Source organism: Lampris incognitus, chromosome 12, assembly GCF_029633865.1.
Source record: "Lampris incognitus isolate fLamInc1 chromosome 12, fLamInc1.hap2, whole genome shotgun sequence".
In the NCBI taxonomy this organism is placed as follows: Eukaryota; Metazoa; Chordata; class Actinopteri; order Lampriformes; family Lampridae; genus Lampris; species Lampris incognitus.
This window is the reverse complement of record NC_079222.1, coordinates 20,288,526-20,312,097: the sequence shown is the minus strand read 5'-3', so window position 1 is coordinate 20,312,097 and position 23,572 is coordinate 20,288,526. Positions and strand designations below refer to the sequence as shown.

Genomic DNA, 23,572 nt, shown 5'->3' with positions numbered 1-23,572 from the left:
ATTTTTCTCTATTACTGCAAATGCCAAGGCTTTCATCAGTGGCCAGTAGGCTTAATCATCATTGCCTCCGCCTTCTGGGAAAGGTTGCAGCTTAATCAACATTTATTTAAGTGAGAATCTTCAACATTGCCACTTTAAGGGAAATGAGGGTAGTTGATTTAATTATCAAAAATTCAACTTTGCCAATATTATTGTTTTATACAGGCATGATCCTTAAAATGGAATTTTCCTGTTACTTTCTTCAGATGGAATCGGCACGCAAGGCTTGGGAGAACTCCCAGTCCCTACCTGAGCAGGGCTCTCCTGGTGGAAATGCGTCAGGTGCCCAGCCACCCTGCAGTGTTGGCTCCTCCAGTGGTGTCAGCTACAGTTCCTTTGGAGGAGTTTCTATGCCCCCCATGCCTGTTGCTTCAGTGGCACCCTCCATGTCCATGCAGGGTAAACTCACATTTTTTATTGTTTGGTGTTTGGCCGGACTGTACCAGTGGGCCAGCCCTACAAACGCAAATGTCGCTGACTGAGTGAGTGACTATGTTTGACATGATTGGGCTGCTGGAACAGGTGACCAACAACGTCACTGAAATTAAACGATTGGTCAGCCAAGATGCATGAGGAAGAGTGCATAGCATAGTTAAAGTACCCCAAATAACAATCACTCTGACAAATCACTCACTGGCAAATTCACAAAAGGATTGTGGGGCTTTTGCGGCTGCTAAACCTGCAAAAATACCACAAAAAGAAACCGTGTAATTCTGAAAGCACCCGCAAAAGGTGAAATGTATTCCTAACTGTGCTGCCAAGCAAAAAGTGTCTCGGTGCTCTGGTGCTAGTTGTACGTGGTGCAAAATTATCCCTTTTCTATGCAAATGAGCCCCATTGTAAAACACAAGTGTTAATAGCCACATGCAGTTGGAGTGAAAATTATTAGCATCTTCAGAGAGTTGGTGGTAACTGAAGTGCATTTATAAGGGATGTCATGCCCAGACTTTGCAGTGATCATTGCAGCAGTGATTGTAGCCAGGCGAAGGAACGATTATGCCAGGCGTGCTCGTGAGCAGATATTTTGCAGGAGAACATCAATTATGAATCAAAACAGGTGCTTCTGAAAGTACTTTTGCATGGTGGACTCCATGTTTTATGACTAAAGGAAACTGAAGACACTGACAATGTATTGTCTTTGCTTGATGATCTTGGTTCATGCTACACTAATTTGCAACAATCTTCTTCTAATGTTTAGAACACACCCTCAGAACATATGCTAAATTAGAAACTTTGCCAACAGTATCGTAATGAGCCAACTAGAACGGCATGAATAATTTATATTACCTAAATCCTTGCAAGTGAAGAAGCCAAAACTCTTCTGGCCTGTACAGTGCCTTGCAAAAGTATTCAACCTCCTTGACAGTCATCACTAATTTCTGGATTATAAAAGGTACTCACACATCTGTTCCTGAACAATATTATTTTTGTGAACCCATAAGCTCTAACAGCATGTTCCCAAAGCCAAAATTAGTTACGTTTCGCTGACTTTTTATTAATGAATTAAAAACGAAAGTACAGTGCTTGCATAAATATTCAACCCCTTGTGCTCTGAAAGCTCCAAGTTTACACAAATGGCAAATTATTCCTAAAAGAAACCCAGGTTAACAGAATTTGACATAAATAGTGTGCGCCTGTAAGATATTAAAGTAACGGGCAGCAAGGTGGCCCAATGGTTAGCATTGTCGCCTCACAGCAAGAAGGTCCTGGGTTCGAACCCCAAGGTTGTCCAATTTGGGGATCATCTCAGGTTGTCCTCTGTGTGGAGTTTGCATGTTCTCCCCGGGTCTGCAGTGGGTTTTCTCCCAGTGTTCCGGTTTCCCCCACCATCAAAAAAAGAAACTTACATGTTAGGGTTTATACACATGTCTGTGCCCCTGACCAAGGCAATTGAACTGGCGTTGGTCCTCAGGCGCAGCATGAAGGCAGCGGCCCACTGCTCCTAGCTGCACAGATCACAGCTAGGATGGGTTAGTTTGCAGTAAATGAATTTCCCCAATGGGCTTAATAAAAGAAACTTAATTAACCTTCTCGTTTATGGGTATAAAAAGCACTCTGTGTTAAGTTCATTAGCCGGGTGTGAACTCCATCACAAAATGAAGACAAAGGAGCATCATACTGAAGTAAGAGACAAAATTATTAAAATGCAGAAGTCAGGAAAGGGATATAAAACCAATGTCCAAGTGTTTGGATGTCCCACGGAACACTGTTGGATCCATTGTCAGAAAGTGGAAGCTGTATCACACCACCCAGACGCTTTGTAGGACAGGCCATCCCTCAAAGCTAAGTGTCCAAGCGAGACATGGACAGGTGAGGAAAGCCACAGATGATCCTGCAATCACTTTGAAGGAGCTCCAGAGGTCAATGCCTGAAACTGGAGTAAATGTGCATGAGTCAACCATATCACGAGCTGTCCATAAATCTGGCCTGTATGGGAGGGAGGCAAGAAAGAAGCCGTTGCTCTATGAATATAAAAGCACGCTTGGAGTTTGCTACCAAGCATGAGAGAGACTCAGTTAGGATGTGGGTAAAGGTTTTGTGGTCAGATGAGACGAAAGTTGAGCTTTTTGGCCAAAACTCTAAAGTCTTATGTGTGGTGCAAACCTAACACTGCTCATGCCCTAAAAAACACCCTCCCTACAGTGAAGCATGGCGGCGGCAGCATAATGCTATGGGGTTGCTTTTCATCTGCAGGCACTGGGCACCTTGTTCAAATTGAGGGTAGAATGGATGGAGCTAAATACAGGGAAATATTGGAAGAAAATCTGTTGCAGTCTACCATAAAACTGAAGCTTGGGAGAAGGTTCACCTTCCAGCAGGACAATGATCCTAAGCACAAAGCTAAAGCAATAATGGCATAGCTCAGCAACAAAAAGGTAAACATTTTGAAGTAGCCAAGTCAAAGTCCGGACCTCAACCCCATTGAAAATCTGTGGCACAGACTGAAAATCACAGTCCAGAGGCGCCATCCCACCAACCTGCAAGACCAGTACAAATTCTGCCAAGAAGAATGGGCAAAAATTACTCCAGAAAAAATGTGCAAAGCTTGTACATACTTAGCCCAAATGAATCATGGCTGTTATTGCAGCAAAAGGGTATTCTACAAAGTATTGATGTGTGGGGGTTCAGTACTTGTGCTGGCACTATATTTTAGTTTTTAATTTATTTACAAAAAAAAAAACGAAACGTAACCTATTTTGGCATTGGGAATGCTGTTAGAGCTTATAGGTTCACAAAAATAATACTGTTCAGGAACAGTTGGGTGGCACGGTGGCACAGTGGTTAGCACTGCTGCCTCACAGCAAGAAGGTCCTGGGTTCGAACCCTGGAGTTGTCCAACCTTGGGGTCATCCCAGGTCATCCTCTGTGTGGAGTTTGCATGTTCTCCCCGTGTCTGCGGTGGGTTTTCTCCAGGTGCTCCCATTTCCCCCACCATCAAAAACACACCTGATTTAAAACCCAATGTCGCAAATTTGTGATATTAGGCTATGCAAATAAAATTGACTTGATTCTATTAGTCAACCAATAAATAGTCTTTGCTAAGGACTTTCTTTGATTTGTAGAATCAGGTGTGTTAACTGCTTGGTTGGTACAAAGACCTGCACCCACACCGGCCCTTTCTGGATCATGTTGCCAATCCCTGACTAGGCTGTCATTTACCCGGTCCTTGGTCTGTTTGCATGTGACGAGATTGCCAAATGTCATGAGTTTTTGTGAATGGGAACCTGGTGAAAATTGACCCCATAGTAGTAGTAGTAGTACTAAAAAAAAATTTGATAAAAGGAACAAAAAAAAAACAATAGGGTGCTTATGCATTTTCGGTATTTGGCCCCCCAATAACATAATGCTACTTTAGATTCATGTTTACTCAATGGCTTTTTGTCATTTCGCTTGTTTCTGTTGAACTTACCTCTGTTGTTTATTGCCCTCTAGGTAACCATATTCCACCTTTGTACTTGGATGGCCATGTCTTTCCCAGTCAGCCACGCTTGGTACCTCCCAACATGACACAGCAGCAGAGCTACCAACAGGTACACACATTTACACACATTCTTGTTTGTCTGTGCACACAATTTCACAACTCTAATAATGCCTTGTCTGTTCATTGTTCAACTCAGGCAGCTGCAGCCCAGCAGATTCCCATCTCCTTGCACACTTCCCTTCAGGCCCAGGCTCAGCTGGGGCTTCGTGGAGGCCTACCTGTTTCCCAGTCCCAGGAGATGTTTAACTCTATTCCCCCTTTCCGGTATTACAGCCACTACCAATAACTTGTCTCCTCTAGGGCATCAAGTGGTTTTATTTGCACTTTGTAGCATTATTTATTAGTTTTAATAATCCAAATGTATGACTTATTTTACCTAAAAGCATTATTCACTACATCAATGTTAAATGTATTCTACGGAAGATTTTCGCTTCAGTCTTGCCTATATATTTGACCTTATGGGTGTAACAATATGTTTGTGGATGCATTCTTAATTCTCTTCCCATTTGATTTGTTACTGTGGCCTTTATTCAACTCTGTTTGGGTTATTGGACTGTAAATGGTCGCCATCCTTGAATTTTGCACCTGTAGAGCCTCTATCCCCCTTCATAAGTATTCAAATCAGGGAACTGTAATAAAAACCAGAAGCCATGACCAGCCACCATTCTTTTCTATTGAACCGGACTTAAAGAAATCAAATGAATAGAAAATCAGAATTGATAAAATCCATTTTTCAATTGTATCCTCATACCAATCTATTGAAATAATAAAAGCTATAAATGATAGCCCTCTCCCCATTGTTTATTTTTGCCATTATAATGATAATAATAATATTGTCAATGTTGTTTGTACTACTATGGTACTGAAGTCTTACAATTGTTTAACCATATGTCTTAATGCTGAGGGGAGAAAACCCTTCAGAATTTTTTTTTGAAAAATGTTCCCTGACATTAACATTAGCCTCCACTTAACATCTGTTGTTGGTTATTCCCACTTCTTTTGCAGATCCCAAGTATACATGCACCCCAATCTATCCCAGCCTAGCCCCATGGTGCTGTCAGGTGGAGCCCCTCTTAAGGGGCCATACTCTGCTTTCCCAGGCATGCAACCCTCTGACATGGTAAAGCCCCAATCAGGCTCCCATTACCAGCCTATGAATGGCAGCCAGCCACTGGTGTATGATAGTCAAATGAACCAAGGACCTGGTCTGGGCTCCTCTCAGCTTATGGACTCCCAGCTTATCCAGGTTTGTATATACCACTTGATGTTGGTGTGATCTTTGTCAGAGTTATTGGAGAAGCTGGCATTTAAATTTATCAACTTGGATGCGTCAAACTGTCAATATTAATATATTGGCACATACTATAATGTGGCGTAACTGTCAATATATTGGCACATATTATAATGTGGCATTAATGTTAATATAAATATAATAACATATTAATATATTGCCTGTTAGCACTGTTGCTTAAATGTACATACTATTTTAAATTCTTTGTTGTCTGCTCTAAGTTGTTTCCCGACTTTCATTCAGGTCACCATGCCTCTGCCTGGCTCTCAACTCCGATATGGTTCAGCCCAGCAGCACCTCATCCTGCCTCAGTCCATTCAGCTGCAGCAGGGACAGAACCTGTCGGTTGGAGCCCCGCGCAGGATGCTGCCACCTGGCTCCCAGCCCCCCGTCATGACTGGCAACAGAGAGGTGAGCTCCAGACAACAAGAAAAGTATCCTGTATTTGTTACTTATTCAGTTTATCTCTGCTAAGCTAATAAGGAGGATAGATTTTGCTGTTGTTAGATTGCCACACTAATTTGAAAATTACTGAGGCAAAGACCAGTGGGCAACAGGTGCTCCATGCAATGTTTGGTAATGACACAGTCCTGAGAAGAAAGTAAAACAAAAAAAATCATACCCCTAGACTGAAAAGTTGGTTTATTAAATGTCATTGTATCTAGAACTAGTGTGCAATCCTTTCTTTTCTTCTATAGCGGTTCCCCCAGAATCTACACCTTATACAGGGGTGGGCAGTCTTATCCAGAAAGGGCCGGTGTGGGTGCAGGTCATTGTTCCAACCAAGCAGTTACAGTGCATCCGGAAAGTATTCACACCCCTTCACTTTCCCCACATATTGTTATGTTACAGCCTTATTACAAAATGGATTGAATTCCTTTTTTTTCTCATCAATCTACACACAATACCCCATAATGACAAAGTGAAAAAGGTTTTGTAGAAATTTTTGCAAATTTATTAAAAATAAAAAACTGAAATATTGCATGTACATAAGTATTCACAGCCTTTGCTATGACACTCAAAATTGAGTTCAGGTTCATCCTGTTTCCACTGATCATCCTTGAGATGTTTCTACATCTTGATTGGAGTCCACCTGTAGTAAATTCAATGGGTTGGACATGATTTGGAAAGGCACACACCTGTCTATATAAGGTCCCACTGTTGACAGTGCATGTCAGAGCAGAAACCAAGCCATGAAGTCAAAGGAATTGTCTGTGGACCTCCAAGACAGGATTGTATCGAGGCACAGATCTGGGGAAGGGTACAAAAAAAATTCTACAGCTTTGAAGGTCCTGAAGAGCACAGTGGTCTCCATCATTCGTAAATGGAAGAAGTTTGGATCCACCAGGACTCTTCCTAGAGCTGGCTGCCCAGCCAAACTGAGCAATCGGGGGAGAAGGGCCTTGGTCAGGGAGGTGACCAAGAACCCAATGGTCACTGTGACAGAGCTCCAGCATTCCTCTGTGGAGATGGGAGAACCTTCCAGAAGGACAACCATCTCTGCAGCACTCCACCAATCAGGCCTTTTATGGTAGAGTGGCCTGACGGAAGCCTCTGCTCAGTAAAAGGCACATGACAGCCCGCTTGGAGTTTGCCAGAAAGCACCTAAAGGGCTCTCAGACCATGAGAAACAAGATTCTCTGGTCTGATGAAACCAAGATTGAACTCTTTGGCCTGAATGCCAAACGTCACGTCTGGAGGAAACCAGGCACCTCTCATCACCTTGCTAATACCATCCCTACAGTGAAGCATGTTGGTGGCAGCATCATGCTGTGGGGATGTTTTTCAGCGGCAGGAACTGGGAGACTAGTCAGGATCGAGGGAAAGATGAATGGAGCAAAGTACAGAGAGATCCTTGATGTAAACCTGCTCCAGGGCGCTCAGGACCTCAGACTAGGGTGAAGGTTTACCTTTCAACACGACAACGACCCTAAGCACACAGCCAAGACAACGAATGAGTGGCTTCGGGACAAGTCTGTGAATGTCCTTGAGTGGCCCAGCCAGAGCCCAGACTTGAACCCCATTGAACATCTCTGGAAAGACCTGAAAATAGCTGTGCAGCAACGCTCCCCATCTAACCTTACAGAGCTCGAGAGGATCTACAGAGAAGAATGGGAGAAATACCCCAAATATAGGTGTGCCAAGCTTGTAGCTTCGTACCCAAGAAGACTTAAGGCTGTAATCGCTGCCAAGGGTGCCTCAATCAAGTACTGAGTAAAGGGTGTGAATACTTATGTACATGCAATATTTCAGTTTTTTATTTTTAATAAATTTGCAAAAATTTCTGCAAAACCTTTTTCGTTTTGTCATTATGGGGTATTGTATGTAGATTGATGAGAAAAAAAAGGAATTTAATCCATTTTGGAATAAGGCTGTAACATAACAAAATGTGGGGAAAGTGAAGGGGTGTGAATACTTTCCGGATGCACTGTACACACCTGTGTCTCCTAATCAAGTTCCTCAGCAAAGACTCTACTGGTTGATTAGTGTGTAACTGCTTGGTTGGAACAAAAACCTACACACACACCGGCCCTTTCTGGATAAGATTGCCAACCCCAGCAAGAAATTTGATATGCATTGCCTTTTTTCCAAAATTAATAATAAAGTTCGTCATTGCCATCAACTTGTCCTTCAAAGGTCTGTTGTGTCTGTTAGATGCCCCATAGCATCAGCAGGGAAAAAAATTGAAGGCTCTACTACTACTACGGCTGCTGCCGTTAATGGTCGCCACAGCGGATCATCCATTTCCATCACTTCCTGTCCTCTGCATCTTTCTCTGTCACACCAGCCACCTGCGTGTCCTCTCTCACCACATCCATAAACCTCCTCTTTGGTCTTCCTCTTGGCTAGCAGCTCCATATTCAACTTCCTTCTCCAAATATACCCAGATACAGTTACAGGCGTCTGGGTAGCGTAGCAGTCTATTCCGTTGTCTACCAACGCAGGCATCGCCAGTTCGAATCCCCGTGTTACCTCCGGCTTGGTCAGGCGTCCCTACGGACACAATTGGTCGTGTCAGTGGGTGGGAAGCCGGATGTGGGTATGTGTCCTGGTCACTGCAGTAGCACCTCCTCTGGTTGGTTGGGCTGCCTGTTCAGGGGGGAGGGGAATTTGGGGGGAATAGTGTGAGCCTCCCACACGCTACATCCCCCTGGCGAAACTCCTCACTGTGAGGTGAAAAGAAGTGGCTGGTGATTCCGCATTTATCAGAGGAGGCATTTGGTAGTTTGCGACCCTCCCCGGATCTGCAGAGGGGATGGAGTAATGACCGGGATGGCTTGGAAGAGTGGGGTAAATGGCCAAGTACAATTGGGGAGAATGGGGGGGTAGTTAATTTTATTTATTTATTTATTTATTTATTTTTGCCTATCAAGGGTAGTGATATAGGGACTTGTTATTCTGCACTGCTTTATTTGTTTCAGTTGTTTAATTTGGTGAGAGAAAATGCTATGGTGTTCAAGATGATTGATGATCAGCAACTTAATGATTTATGTTCCTTTGCCTATCTCAAGTAAATCTGACAAAGCTGCTAGTTATTACTACTATAAGCAATTTATTTACTAGTGTTTTTGTGTCAGTAAATTCTGGTATTAAATGCTGTAATGGCCCTGTGTGTCTGTGTCATTTCTCCTCAATCAGGGCTCACAGATGGAAATGAAAGGCTTCCAGTTTTCTGACAAGGCTAATCATTCCTCAGGAATATCTGGAGGATCCTACAGGTGAGAGAAGATAACTACTGTAAATTAGCAGTGTGATTCCTGGTTAAGATCTCTTGCAAATCCCTAACATTTTGCTCCTTGGGGTTCAAGTCTAAACATGCATATCAGTGTAAGTAACCATGTCCCTCTCTTATCTCATCCCCTTAGGCCTGGGTCTGCCAGTCCCAGTGGGAAGCCTTCTGGTCCTGGCGGTCCTGTAGGCCCTCTGCCAACACATTACCCTCAACAGGTGCCTATTAATCATTTTTAATCAACTGTTTAATGATTATTCCTGAAAACGGTGTTTCTGTGTTTGACAGTTATATTTTGACATCCCAAATTCTGTTCTAACAGCTAACAGTACACAACAGGCTAAGTAAGAGACCGAATCACCACTTTCAGCAACATTGTTATTCATGTTGGCACCAATAATGCTAGGATGAAGCAATCAGAGATCACAAAAGCCAGCCTACTCAGGGCGCTGGAGTTGAGTTGGCCAGAAAGATGTGTCAGCGTCTATTAATTGTCTCTGGTCCCTTATCTGTCAGGGGTAATGATGAGATCTACAGCAGGCCCACCTCAATAAACCACTGGCTGGCTTGTTACTGTAATGAGCAAGGATTGCACTTTGTTGATAACTGGCCTTCTTTCTGAGGCTGCCCTTACCTGCTGAAAGAGGACGACATTCACCCTACTGGGGACGATGCCACTCTTTTGTCCAGCAATATAGATAGCTATCTATGTGTAGTTTGACGCTAGGGACTTATCATTCAGTAGACTGCAGGTGATTAGAGCACCTGCTAGGTTTAAACCTAGTGTGAATGTGGAGTCAACTAGTTTAGTTAATATGTTTAGTCAGGGAATTTATCATAGTATAGATTAACAGACTGACAGCTTGGTCTATAATGTTGAGACCATCTCCCCACCCTGCTGTATTGCTCAAGCTTTCCTTTCCTAAATGTGTGAGTCATGATAATCTAATAATCATTCCTACTACTGTTGGTGGTGAAATGTGCAACAACATACCTAATAAACTACAGAACCAAACATCTAATTTAATCATAAGTGTGACCCCATATTGACCAAGGTGTAGGTTTTCAAAATTATCAACTGACAATACTACAAGGTGACTAATTCCAATTAACTTGGTCTAGTGGTAGCTCTTAAGTTCTGCCTACTACTGATCACTTCAACAAGACATGTAAATTGGTTTCATAAATATCAGATCACTGCTACCAAAGCCTTACTAATACATGATCTGATTCTTGAACATAGTTTTGATATAATTGGGTTATGTGAAACATAGCTGAAACCTAATGTTTTCCTTCCCTTAAATGAAGCTTCTCCACCTGACTATATGTATGCCTGTGTAGCTCGGGCAAAGAAAAAGGTGGGGGTGTTACCATAATATATAAATCTATTTTCAGTTTGACTTCTAGACTTGAATCTAAATTCCAGTCCTTTTAGGCTCTTGTTCTTGGTCCATCTCCCTCAGCCATGTATAAACTAGGCTCAGTCCAAATTGTGATACTCTATTGACCTCCTGGCTGTTACTCACTATTTCATGAAGAATTTGGAGAATTTGTCTCAGGTCGTGTTAATCATTCTGATGAGATTCTAATTCTTGGTCTTTTCAATGTTCATTGGAATAAGGCTGGTGATCGTCTAAGCCTTTCTGGCACTTGTTGATACTTTTTGGTTCACTCAGTTTGTTCAAAAGTTGACTCACTGCAGTAGTAACACCCTTGATTTGGTTTATCTAAAGGGATAACTGTTTCTGATCTGAATGTCTTGTCAACCACATCTACTGTGTTCTGACACAGCAGATGTGGTTTCTCGTTTTCTCATTGAATTTGAAGATGTGGTTTCTCATTTACTCATTAAATTTCAAGCATTATTGGCCTGTCCTGTTAATGTCGGCACAGATGTAATTGCCACTCACTATGTTCGTCTAGCCACTGTAGCTGCATTTGGCCAGCAGCTGCCTAAAGTCTTGGCATCTTTCACTTTTGAGACTGACTCAGCTGAAAATCTTACTAGTGATTTAAATGTGGCCCTCTCTAGTCTCGAGACACGTGCTCTTAATTCCATTGCATCTCTCACTACCAGAGCTAGGAGACTAAATAGGCCTACACCCTGGTTTAACAACGAGACACGTGCTCTTAAGCAAGCCTGCAGGAGACTAACTTAAATGGCGAAAATCAAAATTAGAAGTTTTTTTTTTTACCTGTCTTGGCACGAGTGTTTGTTTTTTGTTTTTTCAAATACAAGTGCGCTTTAGCTGGTGCGAAAGCAGCGTATCTCTCTCGCTTAATCAAGTTTAATAAACATAATCCCAGAGTTCTCTTTGACACTGTAGCTAAATTTACTAAAAAGCAGCCGTCTATTAGCTGCTCACCATTCACTGCCCATGAGTTTCTAGACTTTTTCTGTAAATAAGGTTGATGAGATCATAAACAAAATTAGTTCTTCAACTCCAGCTACTCCTGGAGATCCTGTCTTACCAAATTCATATCTATACAATGAGTCACTGATAGTCCCTGATATCACAGCTTTTGAGACTATCTCTCTTGATACTTTGACTAAACTCATGTCAGCTTCTAAACCAACTACAGGTGCATCTCAAAAAATTAGAATATTGTGGAAAAGTTTAATATTTTTGTGAAAATTGTATATATTCTAGACTTACACAGTCCTGAGAAGAGCTCTAATCAGCTAATTAACTCAAAACACCTGCAAAGGTTTCCTGAGTCTTAACTCTCTCAGTCTGGTTCAGTACACACAACCACAATCATGGAGAAGACTGCTGACTTGACAGTTGTCCAGAAGACAGTCATTGACACCCTCCGCAAGGAGGATACGCCACAGAAGGTCATTGCTGAAAGGGCTGGCTGTTCACAGAGTGCTGTATCAAAACATATCCATGGAAAGTTGACTGGAAGGGAAAAGTGTGGTAGAAAAAGGTGCACAAGCAACAGGGATGACCGCAGCCTTGAGAAGATGGTCAAGCAAGGCCGATTCAAGAACTTGAGGGAACTTCACAAGGAGTGGACTTAGGCTGGAGTCAGTGCATTAAGAGCCATCACGCACAGACGTGCCCAGGAACTGGGCTACAAGTGTTGCATTCCTAGTGTCAAGCCACTCCTGAACCAGAGACAACGTCAGACGCGTCTTGCCTGGGCTAAGGAGAAAAAGAACTGGACCATTGGTCAGTGATCCAAGGTGCTCTTTTCAGATGAAAGTAATTGTTGCATTTCAATTTAAAATCAAGGTCCCAGAGTCTGGAGGAAGAGTGGAGAGGCACAGAATCCAAGTTGCTTGAAGTCCAGTGTGAAGTTTCCAAAGTCGGTGATGGTTGGGGGTGCCATGTCATCTGCGGGTGTTGGTCCACTGCAGGGCTCTACGCTAACTTTTTGCATTGGTTGCACGGGTGCGCCTAACTTTTTTTTAAGGTGCACCAGCACAAAATTTAGGTGCACCCACATTTTTCATTGCGTCGCCTTTAACACCAAAAGGTCTCCTTTTTATCGCTCTTCTGTCATATAATGTGAATGGTTTTTTTAAAACAATAAGGTGTAGAAAAAGCTTGTCTTTATTTTAAACACTATATATATATATATATATATATATCTATATGAAGAATATATAAAGAAAAATAAAGTGTTTAAAGTGCTACACTGAGCTTAAATTGAACATTTAAACATTTCCAAATAAAAGTGTTTGTGCTTAAAGTGCTTCAATGAACTGAAATTGAACATGTTAGATTTAAACATTTCAAGTAAAATAAAACATTTGAAAATAAAAAGTGCTCAAGTCCTCCAAAGTCTTATAGCAGGTCTCCGCTTGCTGTGCATGTCCGTGCTCCACCTCGGCATGTCCAATTAATATGTTGACCGGCCTCCCTTTCCGCAAAATGCGGCTGTAGATAATCACGCACTCCTTTGTAGAGTAACGTCTGTGTCGCCGTCAATCATAAATGACATATACGTGGCGTTTCCAACGTCCGCAGCTGTCTTATTTTTCAGTGTGTCGGCTATTACACCAATAAATTGTGCACATGCCTTGTCATTGCTGTAGATTGGGTTGACATTTAAGCCGTTTTTCTTCATTAGAATGATCTCTGACTTAAATTTTGTGAACGGCATTTCCTCCTTGGCAATGTTGTATGCGACATTGAATTTTATGATAATTTCTGATTCCTCCGAGGACCTGATCAATACAGCCTGACGCTGAAATGCAGCTGGGAGAGGGGCCACTGTATTTACACACTTGTCATGGCATGTAGTATGCTTTTTGGACAAGTTATGCTTTTTTAATGTCTCGATCCGAAACGTTGTCGACTCTCTGACGAATGCACTATTACCGGCCATACTCTGACCACACTCCCGACAGTAAACGCAGTGCATTGCGTTCCGTTCTTTGTTGTACCTCAGCCAGGGAAATTGTTTTAACCAGTCACGCCTGAAAGAATATATTTTGGGCTTTTTGATTTGACTCTCGGGGCCGGGCTCTATCTCAGACTCGGTTGTCTCCTCTGGTTCCGAGTCTGATGTTATCACGGAAGGACCGGAGCTTGGCATTCTCCCAGGGACCGTCACCGAGGCTGAAGGCTCCGTGTCTTGGCTGGATGTAGGCCTACTATCGGTAGATGAGATGGATGGAGTGACAGTAGGGCTGGTTGAAGGAGTAGGTTTCGTGTTTTTAATGAAAAAACGTTCAATGGCTCTACCTCTCTTCATTTTCACTCGTTTTGTCGCGTAGACCTATAGGCTATTATTTTCCCGTTCAAGTTCTCTGGCGCTCAGCCTGCTCAGGTTGCTCGCATTTTTTGAACTGACACTACTTAGAGCAGTGAAAAGGACCACAGCCAATCAGAGGCAAGGACCCGCCTGAGCTCTGTCTCTTATTGGTTTAGACCACGATACCATCAGGAGAACACAGAGATGCTGCGCTTGCGAAAGAGATTTCAGTTTTCACCCGAGCAGCATCGGGTGCACCAGTGCGACCTATAATTTTTTTCAGTCGCACTCTTAAAAATTTTGGTCGCACTCTCGAGACCTGCACTATGTTTTGTCAAGCCCAGAGTCAACGCAGCCGTCTACCAGGAGATTTTAGAGCACTTCATGCTTCCGTCTGCTGACAAGCTTTATGGAGATGCTGATTTAATTTTCCAGCAGGACTTGGCTCCTGCCCACAATGCCGAAACTACTAGCAACTGGTTTAATTACCATGGTATTACTGTGCTTGATTGGCCAACCAGCTTGCCTGACCTGAACCTCATAGAGAATCTATGGGGTATTGTCAAGAGGAAGATGAGGGACACCAGACCCAACAATGCAGATGAGATGAAGGCCACTATCAAAGCAAGCTGGGCTTCCATAACACCTCAGCAGTGCCACGGGCTGATTGCCTCCATGCCACACCGCATTGATGCGGTAATTCGTGCAAAAGGAGCCCTGACCAAGTATTGAGTGCGTAGATGAACTTGCTTTTCAGAAGGTCGACATTTCTGTATTATAAATCCTTTTTTTGATTGGTCTTCGGTAATATTCTGATATTTTGAGATACTGGATGTTTGATTTTCATGAGCTGTAAGCCGTAATCATCAAGATTAAAACAAAAAAAGGCTTGACATATTTCACTTTATGTGTAATTAATCTAGAATATATGAAAGTTTCACTTTTTGAATTAAATTATGGAAAATAATGAACTTTTCCACAATATTCTAATTTTTTGAGGTGCACCTGTACTTGCCTACTTGACCCTTTACCAGCAAAACTTTTTAATGACTTCTGGCCTTTCCTGGGACCTACAATGGTAGACCTTGTTAATTTATCATTTACTTCTGGAACTGTTCCCAGCAGTTTCAAGACAGCTATGGTCAAACCTCTACTTTAAAAAACTGCATCTCGATCCAGGGTCTCTTAATAACTATCAACCAGTCTCTAATATTCCATTCTTTTCTAAAGGACTAGAGAAAGTTGTATATCAACAACTTTCGACCCATATAGGAGAAAACTATCTATATGAACCTTTTCAATCAGCTTTCAGGGCCTGTCACTCCACTGAAACTGCTCTAACTAGAGTGGTAAATGATGTTTTACTAGCTATGGATCCTGATTCCACTTCTGTGCTTCTACTACTCGACCACAGTGCAGCCTTTCACATCATTGATCACTGTATACTGTTAGACAGATTAAATTGTAATTTTGGTGTCTCTGGCGCCGCTCTCTCTTGGCTTAGGTTCAACTTATCTGGAAGAACTCATTGCTATAATAATATATCGAAATTCTATTACGTTAAATATAGTGTACCTCAGGGCTCAGTTCTTGGGCCTCTACTTTTCTCTCTTTATAGTTCACTTCGTTGTCAAATTATACTCAGTCATGGAATAAATGTATGTGTATGGGTGATGCAGAGACTATAAATCATGCATTTGTTTCACCCAAACTAGATTACCACAATGTTCCATTTTCAGGTCTGCCACATGCTAGTACAAAGTCTTCAGATGGTTGAAAATGCTGCAGCCAGAAACCTAACTAAAACTAGAGAACTTGACCATATTACACCAATTCTTGCCTCCCCTCATTGGCTACCTATTCACATTAGATGAGATTTCAAGGTGCTTCTGCTGACTTATAAAATCCTAAATGGGCTTGCCCCATCATATCTGTCTGATCTCCTTAAACCGTAAATTCCATCTCGAGTTCTCTGCTCTCAAAATACAGGGCTCCTGTGTGTACCAAAAGTTACTAAAAAGAAGTCAGCTGTTGGCAGGGCCTTTTCCTATTGGGCCCCGTTCTTGTGGAATAACCTGCCTGCTGCTGTCAGACAATCAGAGTCTATTGAGTCCTTTAAATCCAAACTTAAAAATCATCTTTTTGCCATAGCCTACAATTAGTTGCCTTAGAATTGAGTACTTCACAATCTGTACTGCATGGTGGGTCGGTTTCTGTTTCAATGAATTTACCAAGCACTGTTCTGCTGATGAGGTTATAGAGTATAGCTTATTGACTTTTGAAAACTGTTCTCTTCTCTCCCATGTCTTTTTTCTCTGAATGATGTCTTCGCCGTTCTCTTCTTCTGTGTATGTGAATGGTGTAATGGGAGTCTCCCCTATGGGCATGCAGAATGGGCAGTATTTCAGTTAAATGTATTTAAATACTACATATTCAATTACTTTTGAATATTTTGTCATTTGTATTTTGCTGGGCAGAAAAAATAAGATGTAATTTGTATCAAAATACTTTAAGAGCTTGTATTTGTGTATTTGAAATACTTAAAATAGATTATTTAATATGTCATTTTGTTCTCAAATAAGACTCACTTTTATCCTCGGGTAAAAAAGTGTAGATAAAACTGTACAACAATTAGCCTAATCACAGTCTTTAGCTAAATGCAATTGAATCACATGACATGTCCTGTCAGATCCAGCAACACACTCATTGTGAACTACCGTATTTCATTTGTGTTCCTTGTGACCAGTAGCTTGAGGAAAGAAGCTGCTTTGGTGTTTGGTGCAAATTTCCCCTAAGATAAAGGTATGTAATCAAAATATGATCAGACATTACATGCTAAGGCAAGCTTTCTTATTGACTCTAAAATGCAAAAGAAGTAAAGAGCAATTAGCAAACATATGTGCTGTAGAACAGGCAAATATACTTACTAGCTAGTAACGTTAGCATACCAGCTAACATCACTGACACTCGAGAAACCTGTAACAGTGGCGTCTTGTAGTTAGTCATCATATGGGAGACTTCATTAGCGAGATTAATTGTTAGCAACTTCTGTAACTCAGGACAAAATATATTTCTTGCATAGCTACATTTAGGTGTGTTATAGTGGCCATTCTTAATAGTTGTCAGGGAAATAGTTTGCACAGTCCTCTCAAGGATAAGGATAACATTTTACAGTGTTTGCTATTCCAGGGGATGGTCAGGTTTAATATTCAGGTAAAAAAAAAAATCATAGATTTTAAGAAAGCAAGTCTTTCTTAGTTAAAAATATTTCATTTAAATCAGTTAAAAATCTTTAATTCTACTATTACTCTAAACCTAAACGTTTTTCATCTTTTTGTACAAAAGGTTTTAAAATATGGATTATACAGTTAATACAATTCAAAGTGAATTGACTCCATTCCTGGATAATGCTTTATTAACACATAAATGACTGCATGTTAGTGTCGATAATGGGAGTTGTTAGTGTTTTCTGAATGCTGTTGGTTGTAAGTTGCAACTAGTAGGCCTAATTAATTTCATGGTATCTGTATACATTTTTCTTTAGGTAGAAGTCAGTCTTCTCAGAGGATGAGTGGCGATGAACCATCAGAGCCTGACCAGGCTGACCCATCATCTGCTTCATCTGCAGAAGAAGAAGCCACACCAATGCTCAAATGTACAATGCTCGATGGAAAATACTTCCAAATAGTGAAGCAGATACCAAATGGAAAGATAGAGGCCGAGTGTCAGCTGTACACTAACAAAAAGGTCATAATATTTGGCTCTCTTGCAGTGATGTCAAATTTTAGAACCCACTTGAAACGAAGGCACCCTGACAAAATAAAAGAATTTGAAGACCACAAAAAGGACTCTGCCAGTGGGAAAAGCAAAAAGAAAAGGAAAAAAAGGACTTCATACAAGCAAAATACTCTTTGAACGTGGTCCAGTGACACAAAATAAAGTTGATTCTCTTGTCGCGTCCTTTGTCACTAAAGGCATGTACCCATTGGCTGCTCTTGATCTTAAATACATTTTCTCATAGCAGTATTTTGTATTTTATTTTGATACATTTGATGAGCAAGTATTTGTTACAAGATACTTTTTGATGTATTTGTGGCCATCTGTGTGTGCACATGTAGTCTGTCTTTCTCCCAGGTCTCCATGGTGACGGTGGTTGCCACCTGGACACTGATTGGCATCTTCCTCTTCACATTTATATATATATCTTCAAAATCCATATAGTTTTGTTATCCTGTTTCAATTTTATATCCTCTCACTCTGATGTGTGACTCGTGTTTTTCTTGTCTGTTCTCCCGTGTATGTGAATGGTGTGATGTGAGTCTCTTGTGTGCATGTGTAGTCTGTCCTACATGGTGATGGTGGTTGAGTGGCTCATATCATGGGCTTTTCCACTGGCTTCTAGACACTGCTTGGCATCCTCCTCATATTCTTCATGTATCTTATAATTCCATTATAATTCTGTTATCCTCTTCCAATGTTGTATTCTGTAAATTGTGTTTTATTCTGTACACACATCTATTGCATGTCTGTCCACCTCGGAAGAGAAATCACTCCTCTGTTGCTCTCCCTGAGGTTTCTCCCTATTTGTTCTCCCTGTTAAAAGTTTTTTTTTTTAGGGAGTTGCTCCTTATCAGATGTGAGGGTCTAAGAACAGGATGTTGTGTTGCTGTAAAGCCCAGTGGGGCAACTTTGTTATTTGTGATAATGGGTTATACAAATAAAATTGACTTGACTTGACGATGTGTTCAGCAGATAAGCACGTTATCTCTTCAGCTTGTTGTGTTTTGTTTTTATTTAGTTTGTCATATTTAGCCAATGTAATGGGGCACTTTCAGCACAGTTTTTATAAATTGCAGGGATGTCTTGAGTTGATATATAATATTGCCCTGAGGTTCCAGTTTAATTTCATCAAAGATACTAGGGTGTACATCCAGTTTTAAACTCTTCAGGGAGCTACAAAATGAAATAACACTTCAGCAGCCTCAGTTGCAAATAATATTTAGGATTGTTATCACTGAAACTCTGCCTTCTTGGTACCTAAAATTAAATGTCATTATCATTTGACATATACAGGGCCTGAAATTTATTTTTCAAAATGGGGGGAATTTCCCTTTTGAATGCTTCAAACAGGTGGGATTTATACACTTGGGGGAGATACTACTTGTAACATCAGCTGGTAAAAGGTGCAGCACCATACATTTTACAAATCAAGCAGCTCATTTCTCCGTTGTGAAGTTTGAGCCACAGATATATTCTGAGCCAGTTAGCTGGAAACTTGTCTTTAGACTGCTGCTTCACCTTAGGAGAAGGTGATCAAGGTCTGCAGTAGTATCACAGGTACCCAATAGAAAAGTCTGTCTGATTTATATAACAAACAGATGTTAAGGAAAGCAGAATCCATCCTGTCTAACAGCACCCACCCCCTGCACCTAGAGTTTCAGACCTTGCCTTCTGATTCCCGCTTCAAATACCCAGTTGTCAAAACCAGTAGATACAAACACTCCTTCATTCCCTCAGCCATTTCACTGCTAAACTCCTATAGTAAGAGGCAATACCAGCTTGGCAACAGTAAACATACTGTTGCATTGCTTTTTGTTGACTTTGTTCTCCTCACTACATGTTGTATTTATTTGCCTTATGTGTTCTGTGGAGTGTGTGTGTTTAAATGTTGCCGCTGCTACACAACAGTTGCTCTTCTGGGGACAAATAAAACCTACTGGACTTGACTTGACCTTAGTAATATTACCATTACCTGTCTGAGGATTAATGTTGTCAACGTTGACATCATTGGCACCGCTGTTTGTGCTAGATGTTTCGGGGTCCTGTGGGGTTTTTTCTGAGCGGGTTTCACTTCAGATGATGTGGCTTTACGTGTTAGCCAGCAGTCCATGTCTGCTTGCCTTCAAGTTCATATCATAAAAACCACGAAGTTTGTCTGATTCCTAATGTCTGTAGGAATCAGCAAGTGATGCTGCAACAGCAGAGGGGGCTTGTAGCCTTGCACAGAGAGGGAGAGAGCCCACGCCAGTGTGGTGTCCAGGCTGGAAGTCAGTCCATCTGATGTGTTACTTCCAGCCAGTCTGTCCTACATACCACGATGTTGGCTGAACATTATCCATCGCTGTAAATGTGTGTGGGAATTTCCCACATTATACAGTGCATCCGGAAAGTATTCACACTCCTTCACTTTCCCCACATTTTGTTATTTTACAGCCTTATTCCAAAATGGATTAAATTCCTTTTTTTTCTCATCAATCTACATACAATACCACACAATGACAAAGTGAAAAAGGTTTTGTAGAAATTTTTGCAAATTTATTAAAAATAAAAAACTGAAATATTGCATGTACATAAGTATTCACACCTTTTACTCAGTACTTGGTTGAGGCACCCTTGGCAGCGATTACAGCCTCAAGCCTTCTTGGGTATGAAGCTACAAGCTTGGCACACCTATATTTGGGGTATTTCTCCCATTCTTCTCTGCAGATCCTGTCGAGCTCTGTAAGGTTAGATGGGGAGCATCGCTGCACAGCTATTTTCAGGTCTTTCCAGAGATGATCAATTGGGTTCAAGTCTGGGCTCTGGCTAGGCCACTCAAGGACATTCACAGACGTGTCCCGAAGCCACTCCTTCGTTGTCTTGGCTGTGTGCTTAGGGTTGTTGTCGTGTTGAAAGGTAAACCTTCGCCCCAGTCTGAGGTCCTGAGCGCTCTGGAGCAGGTTTTCATCAAGGATCTCTCTGTACTTTGCTCCATTCATCTTTCCCTCGATCCTGACTAGTCTCCCAGTTCCTGCCGCTGAAAAACATCCCCACAGCATGATGCTGCCACCTCCATGCTTCACTGTAGGGATGGTATTAGCAAGGTGATGAGAGGTGCCTGGTTTCCTCCAGATGTGACGTTTGGAATTCAGGCCAAAGAGTTCAAATTTGGTTTCATCAGACCAGAGAATCTTGTTTCTCATGGTCTGAGAGTCCTTTAGGTGCTTTCTGGTAAACTCCAAGCAGGCTGTCATGTGCCTTTTACTGAACAGAGGCTTCCGCCTGGCCACTCTACCATAAAGGCCTTATTGGTGGAGTGCTGCAGAGATGGTTGTCCTTCTGGAAGGTTCTCCCATCTCCATAGAGGAACGCTGGAGCTCTGTCAGAGTGACCTCCCTGACCAAGGCCCTTCTCCCCCGATTGCTCAGTTTGGCTGGGCAGCCAGCTCTAGGAAGAGTCCTGGTGGATCCAAACTTCTTCCATTTACGAATGATGGAGACCACTGCTCTTGGGGACCTTCAAAGCTGTAGAAATTTTTTTGTACCCTTCCCCAGATCTGTGCCTCAATACAATCTTGTCTCGGAGGTCCACAGACAATTCCTTTGACTTCATGGCTTGGTTTCTGCTCTGACATGCACTGTCAACAGTGGGACCTTATATAGACAGGTGTGTGCCTTTCCAAATCGTGTCCAATCAGTTGAATTTACTAGAGGTGGACTCCGATCAAGATTTAGAAACATCTCAAGGATGATCAGTGGAAACAGGATGAACCTGAGCTCAATTTTGAGTGTCATAGCAAAGGGTGTGAATACCTATGTACATGCAATATTTCAGTTTTTTATTTTTAATAAATTTGCAAAAATTTCTACAAAACCTTTTTCACTTTGTCATTATGGGGTATTGTGTGTAGATTGATGAGGAAAAAAAAGGAATTTAATCCATTTTGGAATAAGGCTGTAACATAACAAAATGTGGGGAAAGTGAAGGGGTGTGAATACTTTCCGGATGTACTGTAAGTGCTAGACTTGCGGCAATCAATGAACTTACGCACAATACCCGCAATCCTGCACTGAAATTCAGGCCCTGCATATATGATAATGTTTTATCATACTGACATATTTTATACTTGTATTTTCCTTCCTTACCTAATTTCTTCCTCTCCACTTACCTTCTCCCCCTGTCCAACAGGTCCCTCCTCCCCAGGGTAGCATGGTGATGCACATGCGCCCACCAACCACTGGCCCCTTCCCAACCCCCATTCAGAGACCAGTCATGCAGGTCAACAAGCCCGTCATCATTCGCTCCCCCCCTTATCCTAATCCTGGGCGTGAGCCTCCCCACTCCACCCCTCCCTCAGCCCCTGAGCCCCCAGTCAAAGGGCCAGAGGATGGCATGAAGGTGAGCCACCCACTGTAAATATAGGTAATTTAATTTAATCCATTTCCTTTTTCCATTTTTTAAAATGTTTATTGTTTTTTTGGGGGGGGGTTGACTTTCAGACTTTAGTTGGCATTGATGAATTGTCTTGAATTGAACTTTAACTTTGCTTTATTTAAAATGATGCCATGGCATCATAGTCCTGATAGGACCTTAACATAACTGATGTTTGAATTATCCAATCCCAGATAAAGTGCACAGTGTTCACATAGATTACCTTTTATAGTTATACCAAGGGAAATGTACATCGTAAATGGGAAGTAAATGATTGTTGAAACTTAGATGTCTTAACAAGTTCTCTTCAAAGGGTAACATTGACTTTTCTTACATTGTAAAACATGTTCAACAAAATTACAAGCATCATTATCTTAAGTCCTAGTAACTGTGTCTCCTTATGATACAGAATAAAACCATGCGAGAAGTGCGCAAGGCAGTGGGTGAGGGCAAGACGCCATCAGGAAGTATGACCAGCAAACTCCAGGAGCCCCTATCTTCCTCGGGGCAAGCCAAACCAGCACGCAGTGGAGCCATTAAACCCCAGGCTGTCAAAGTGGAGGAGGGAAAGGCGTAGCAACGGACCTTAAACTCTTCTCACCACTACCCAGCCTGCCAACAGAGAAGCCCCTGACCAATGTCTAAGCCTTCTACAACCCAACACAACTTTCATCCCAAGGTGCCAAGGCAAGGGGCACACATGCAGACAAGCATACTGTACTATCTTTTTGAACTGTCAGAACTGGACACTATTATTTCACACCACGTATAGAGATATATAAATATATAAATATATACAAAGACACAATAGACACTCTTCTAAGCAGATCGCTTCAAGGTCCTCTTATTTATTAATGTTAATGTCCTTTTTGTCCCCTTCTTTTTAAGGTGTCCTTTTTTTCCTTATTTTTAAGATTGCAATCTTAGGGTAAATATGTTTTTGTTACACTCTCCAAAGTGAAGAAAAGGAAGATGCCAACAAAGATGGATGAAGACAAATGGTTGATTCACCACACCATATTGCCAAACTTGTACTCCCTCTTGATGGACTGTAGCCCTTACAAACAGACAGGGATTTCAGAAAGGCACTGTCATTTTTCATTGGCATTTTTAGGAATGGCATTTGTCATTTAACTGGCAGTTAAAACGTGGCTTTTTATTTAATTTGGTTATGAAGAATCCCTTAACTCTAATTTAAGGTTAAATTGTATTCAAATTTGAGGACATTACTTTAACAGGACAAGAGTAAACTACATCACCCTAAAACTGCATCTGCTGGGGTGTTTCACTCAGCTTGTGAACTGTGATGAAAGTGCTTAGATTAGTAAAAATGTCTTTGTTTTTTTTGTTTTGTTTTCTTTGTTTTGGGTTTTTTTTGGGGGGGGGGGTTTTCCCCTAAGCGATCTTTGCTTTTCTGTTTTGTTGCTTGCTCTATTCCTTAATAAAGCAAAATGTGGTCATTTTGGCAAAATTAGTTTTCTTCCATGGGAATTTCACTGGTATAGATGCACAATGTGTGCATGTGATATGCCGAACATGTGTTAACTTGCAGGACTCCTAATTTGGGACCCAACTACTATTACTTTTGGCTGCTCCGGTTAGGGGTCACCACAGCGGATCATTCGTTTCCATC

The 23,572-nt window shown here is 41.6% G+C and overlaps 1 protein-coding gene across 7 annotated transcripts in view; it reads left to right on the top strand.

Moving 5' to 3' along the window:
- prrc2b (proline-rich coiled-coil 2B) overlaps positions 1–23,309 on the top strand; it is a 76,278-nt gene extending 52,969 nt beyond the window's left edge. For 3 of the 7 annotated variants that reach the window (XM_056290616.1, XM_056290615.1, XM_056290614.1), the window contains exons 23-31: positions 246–438; positions 3,973–4,070; positions 4,158–4,285; positions 5,027–5,267; positions 5,556–5,723; positions 8,952–9,031; positions 9,179–9,260; positions 21,697–21,906; positions 22,349–23,309. In XM_056290616.1, coding sequence (XP_056146591.1) covers positions 246–438; positions 3,973–4,070; positions 4,158–4,285; positions 5,027–5,267; positions 5,556–5,723; positions 8,952–9,031; positions 9,179–9,260; positions 21,697–21,906; positions 22,349–22,516 — 1,368 coding nt within the window. In that variant the 3' untranslated portion in view covers positions 22,517–23,309. Of the gene's footprint in view, positions 1–245; positions 439–3,972; positions 4,071–4,157; positions 4,286–5,026; positions 5,268–5,533; positions 5,724–8,951; positions 9,032–9,178; positions 9,261–16,495; positions 16,552–17,293; positions 17,948–21,696; positions 21,907–22,348 lie in introns of those variants that run through there. The other 4 variants (XM_056290617.1, XR_008811093.1, XM_056290618.1 and 1 more) reach the window with 4 other exon arrangements.
- Positions 23,310–23,572: the final 263 nt, after the last annotated feature.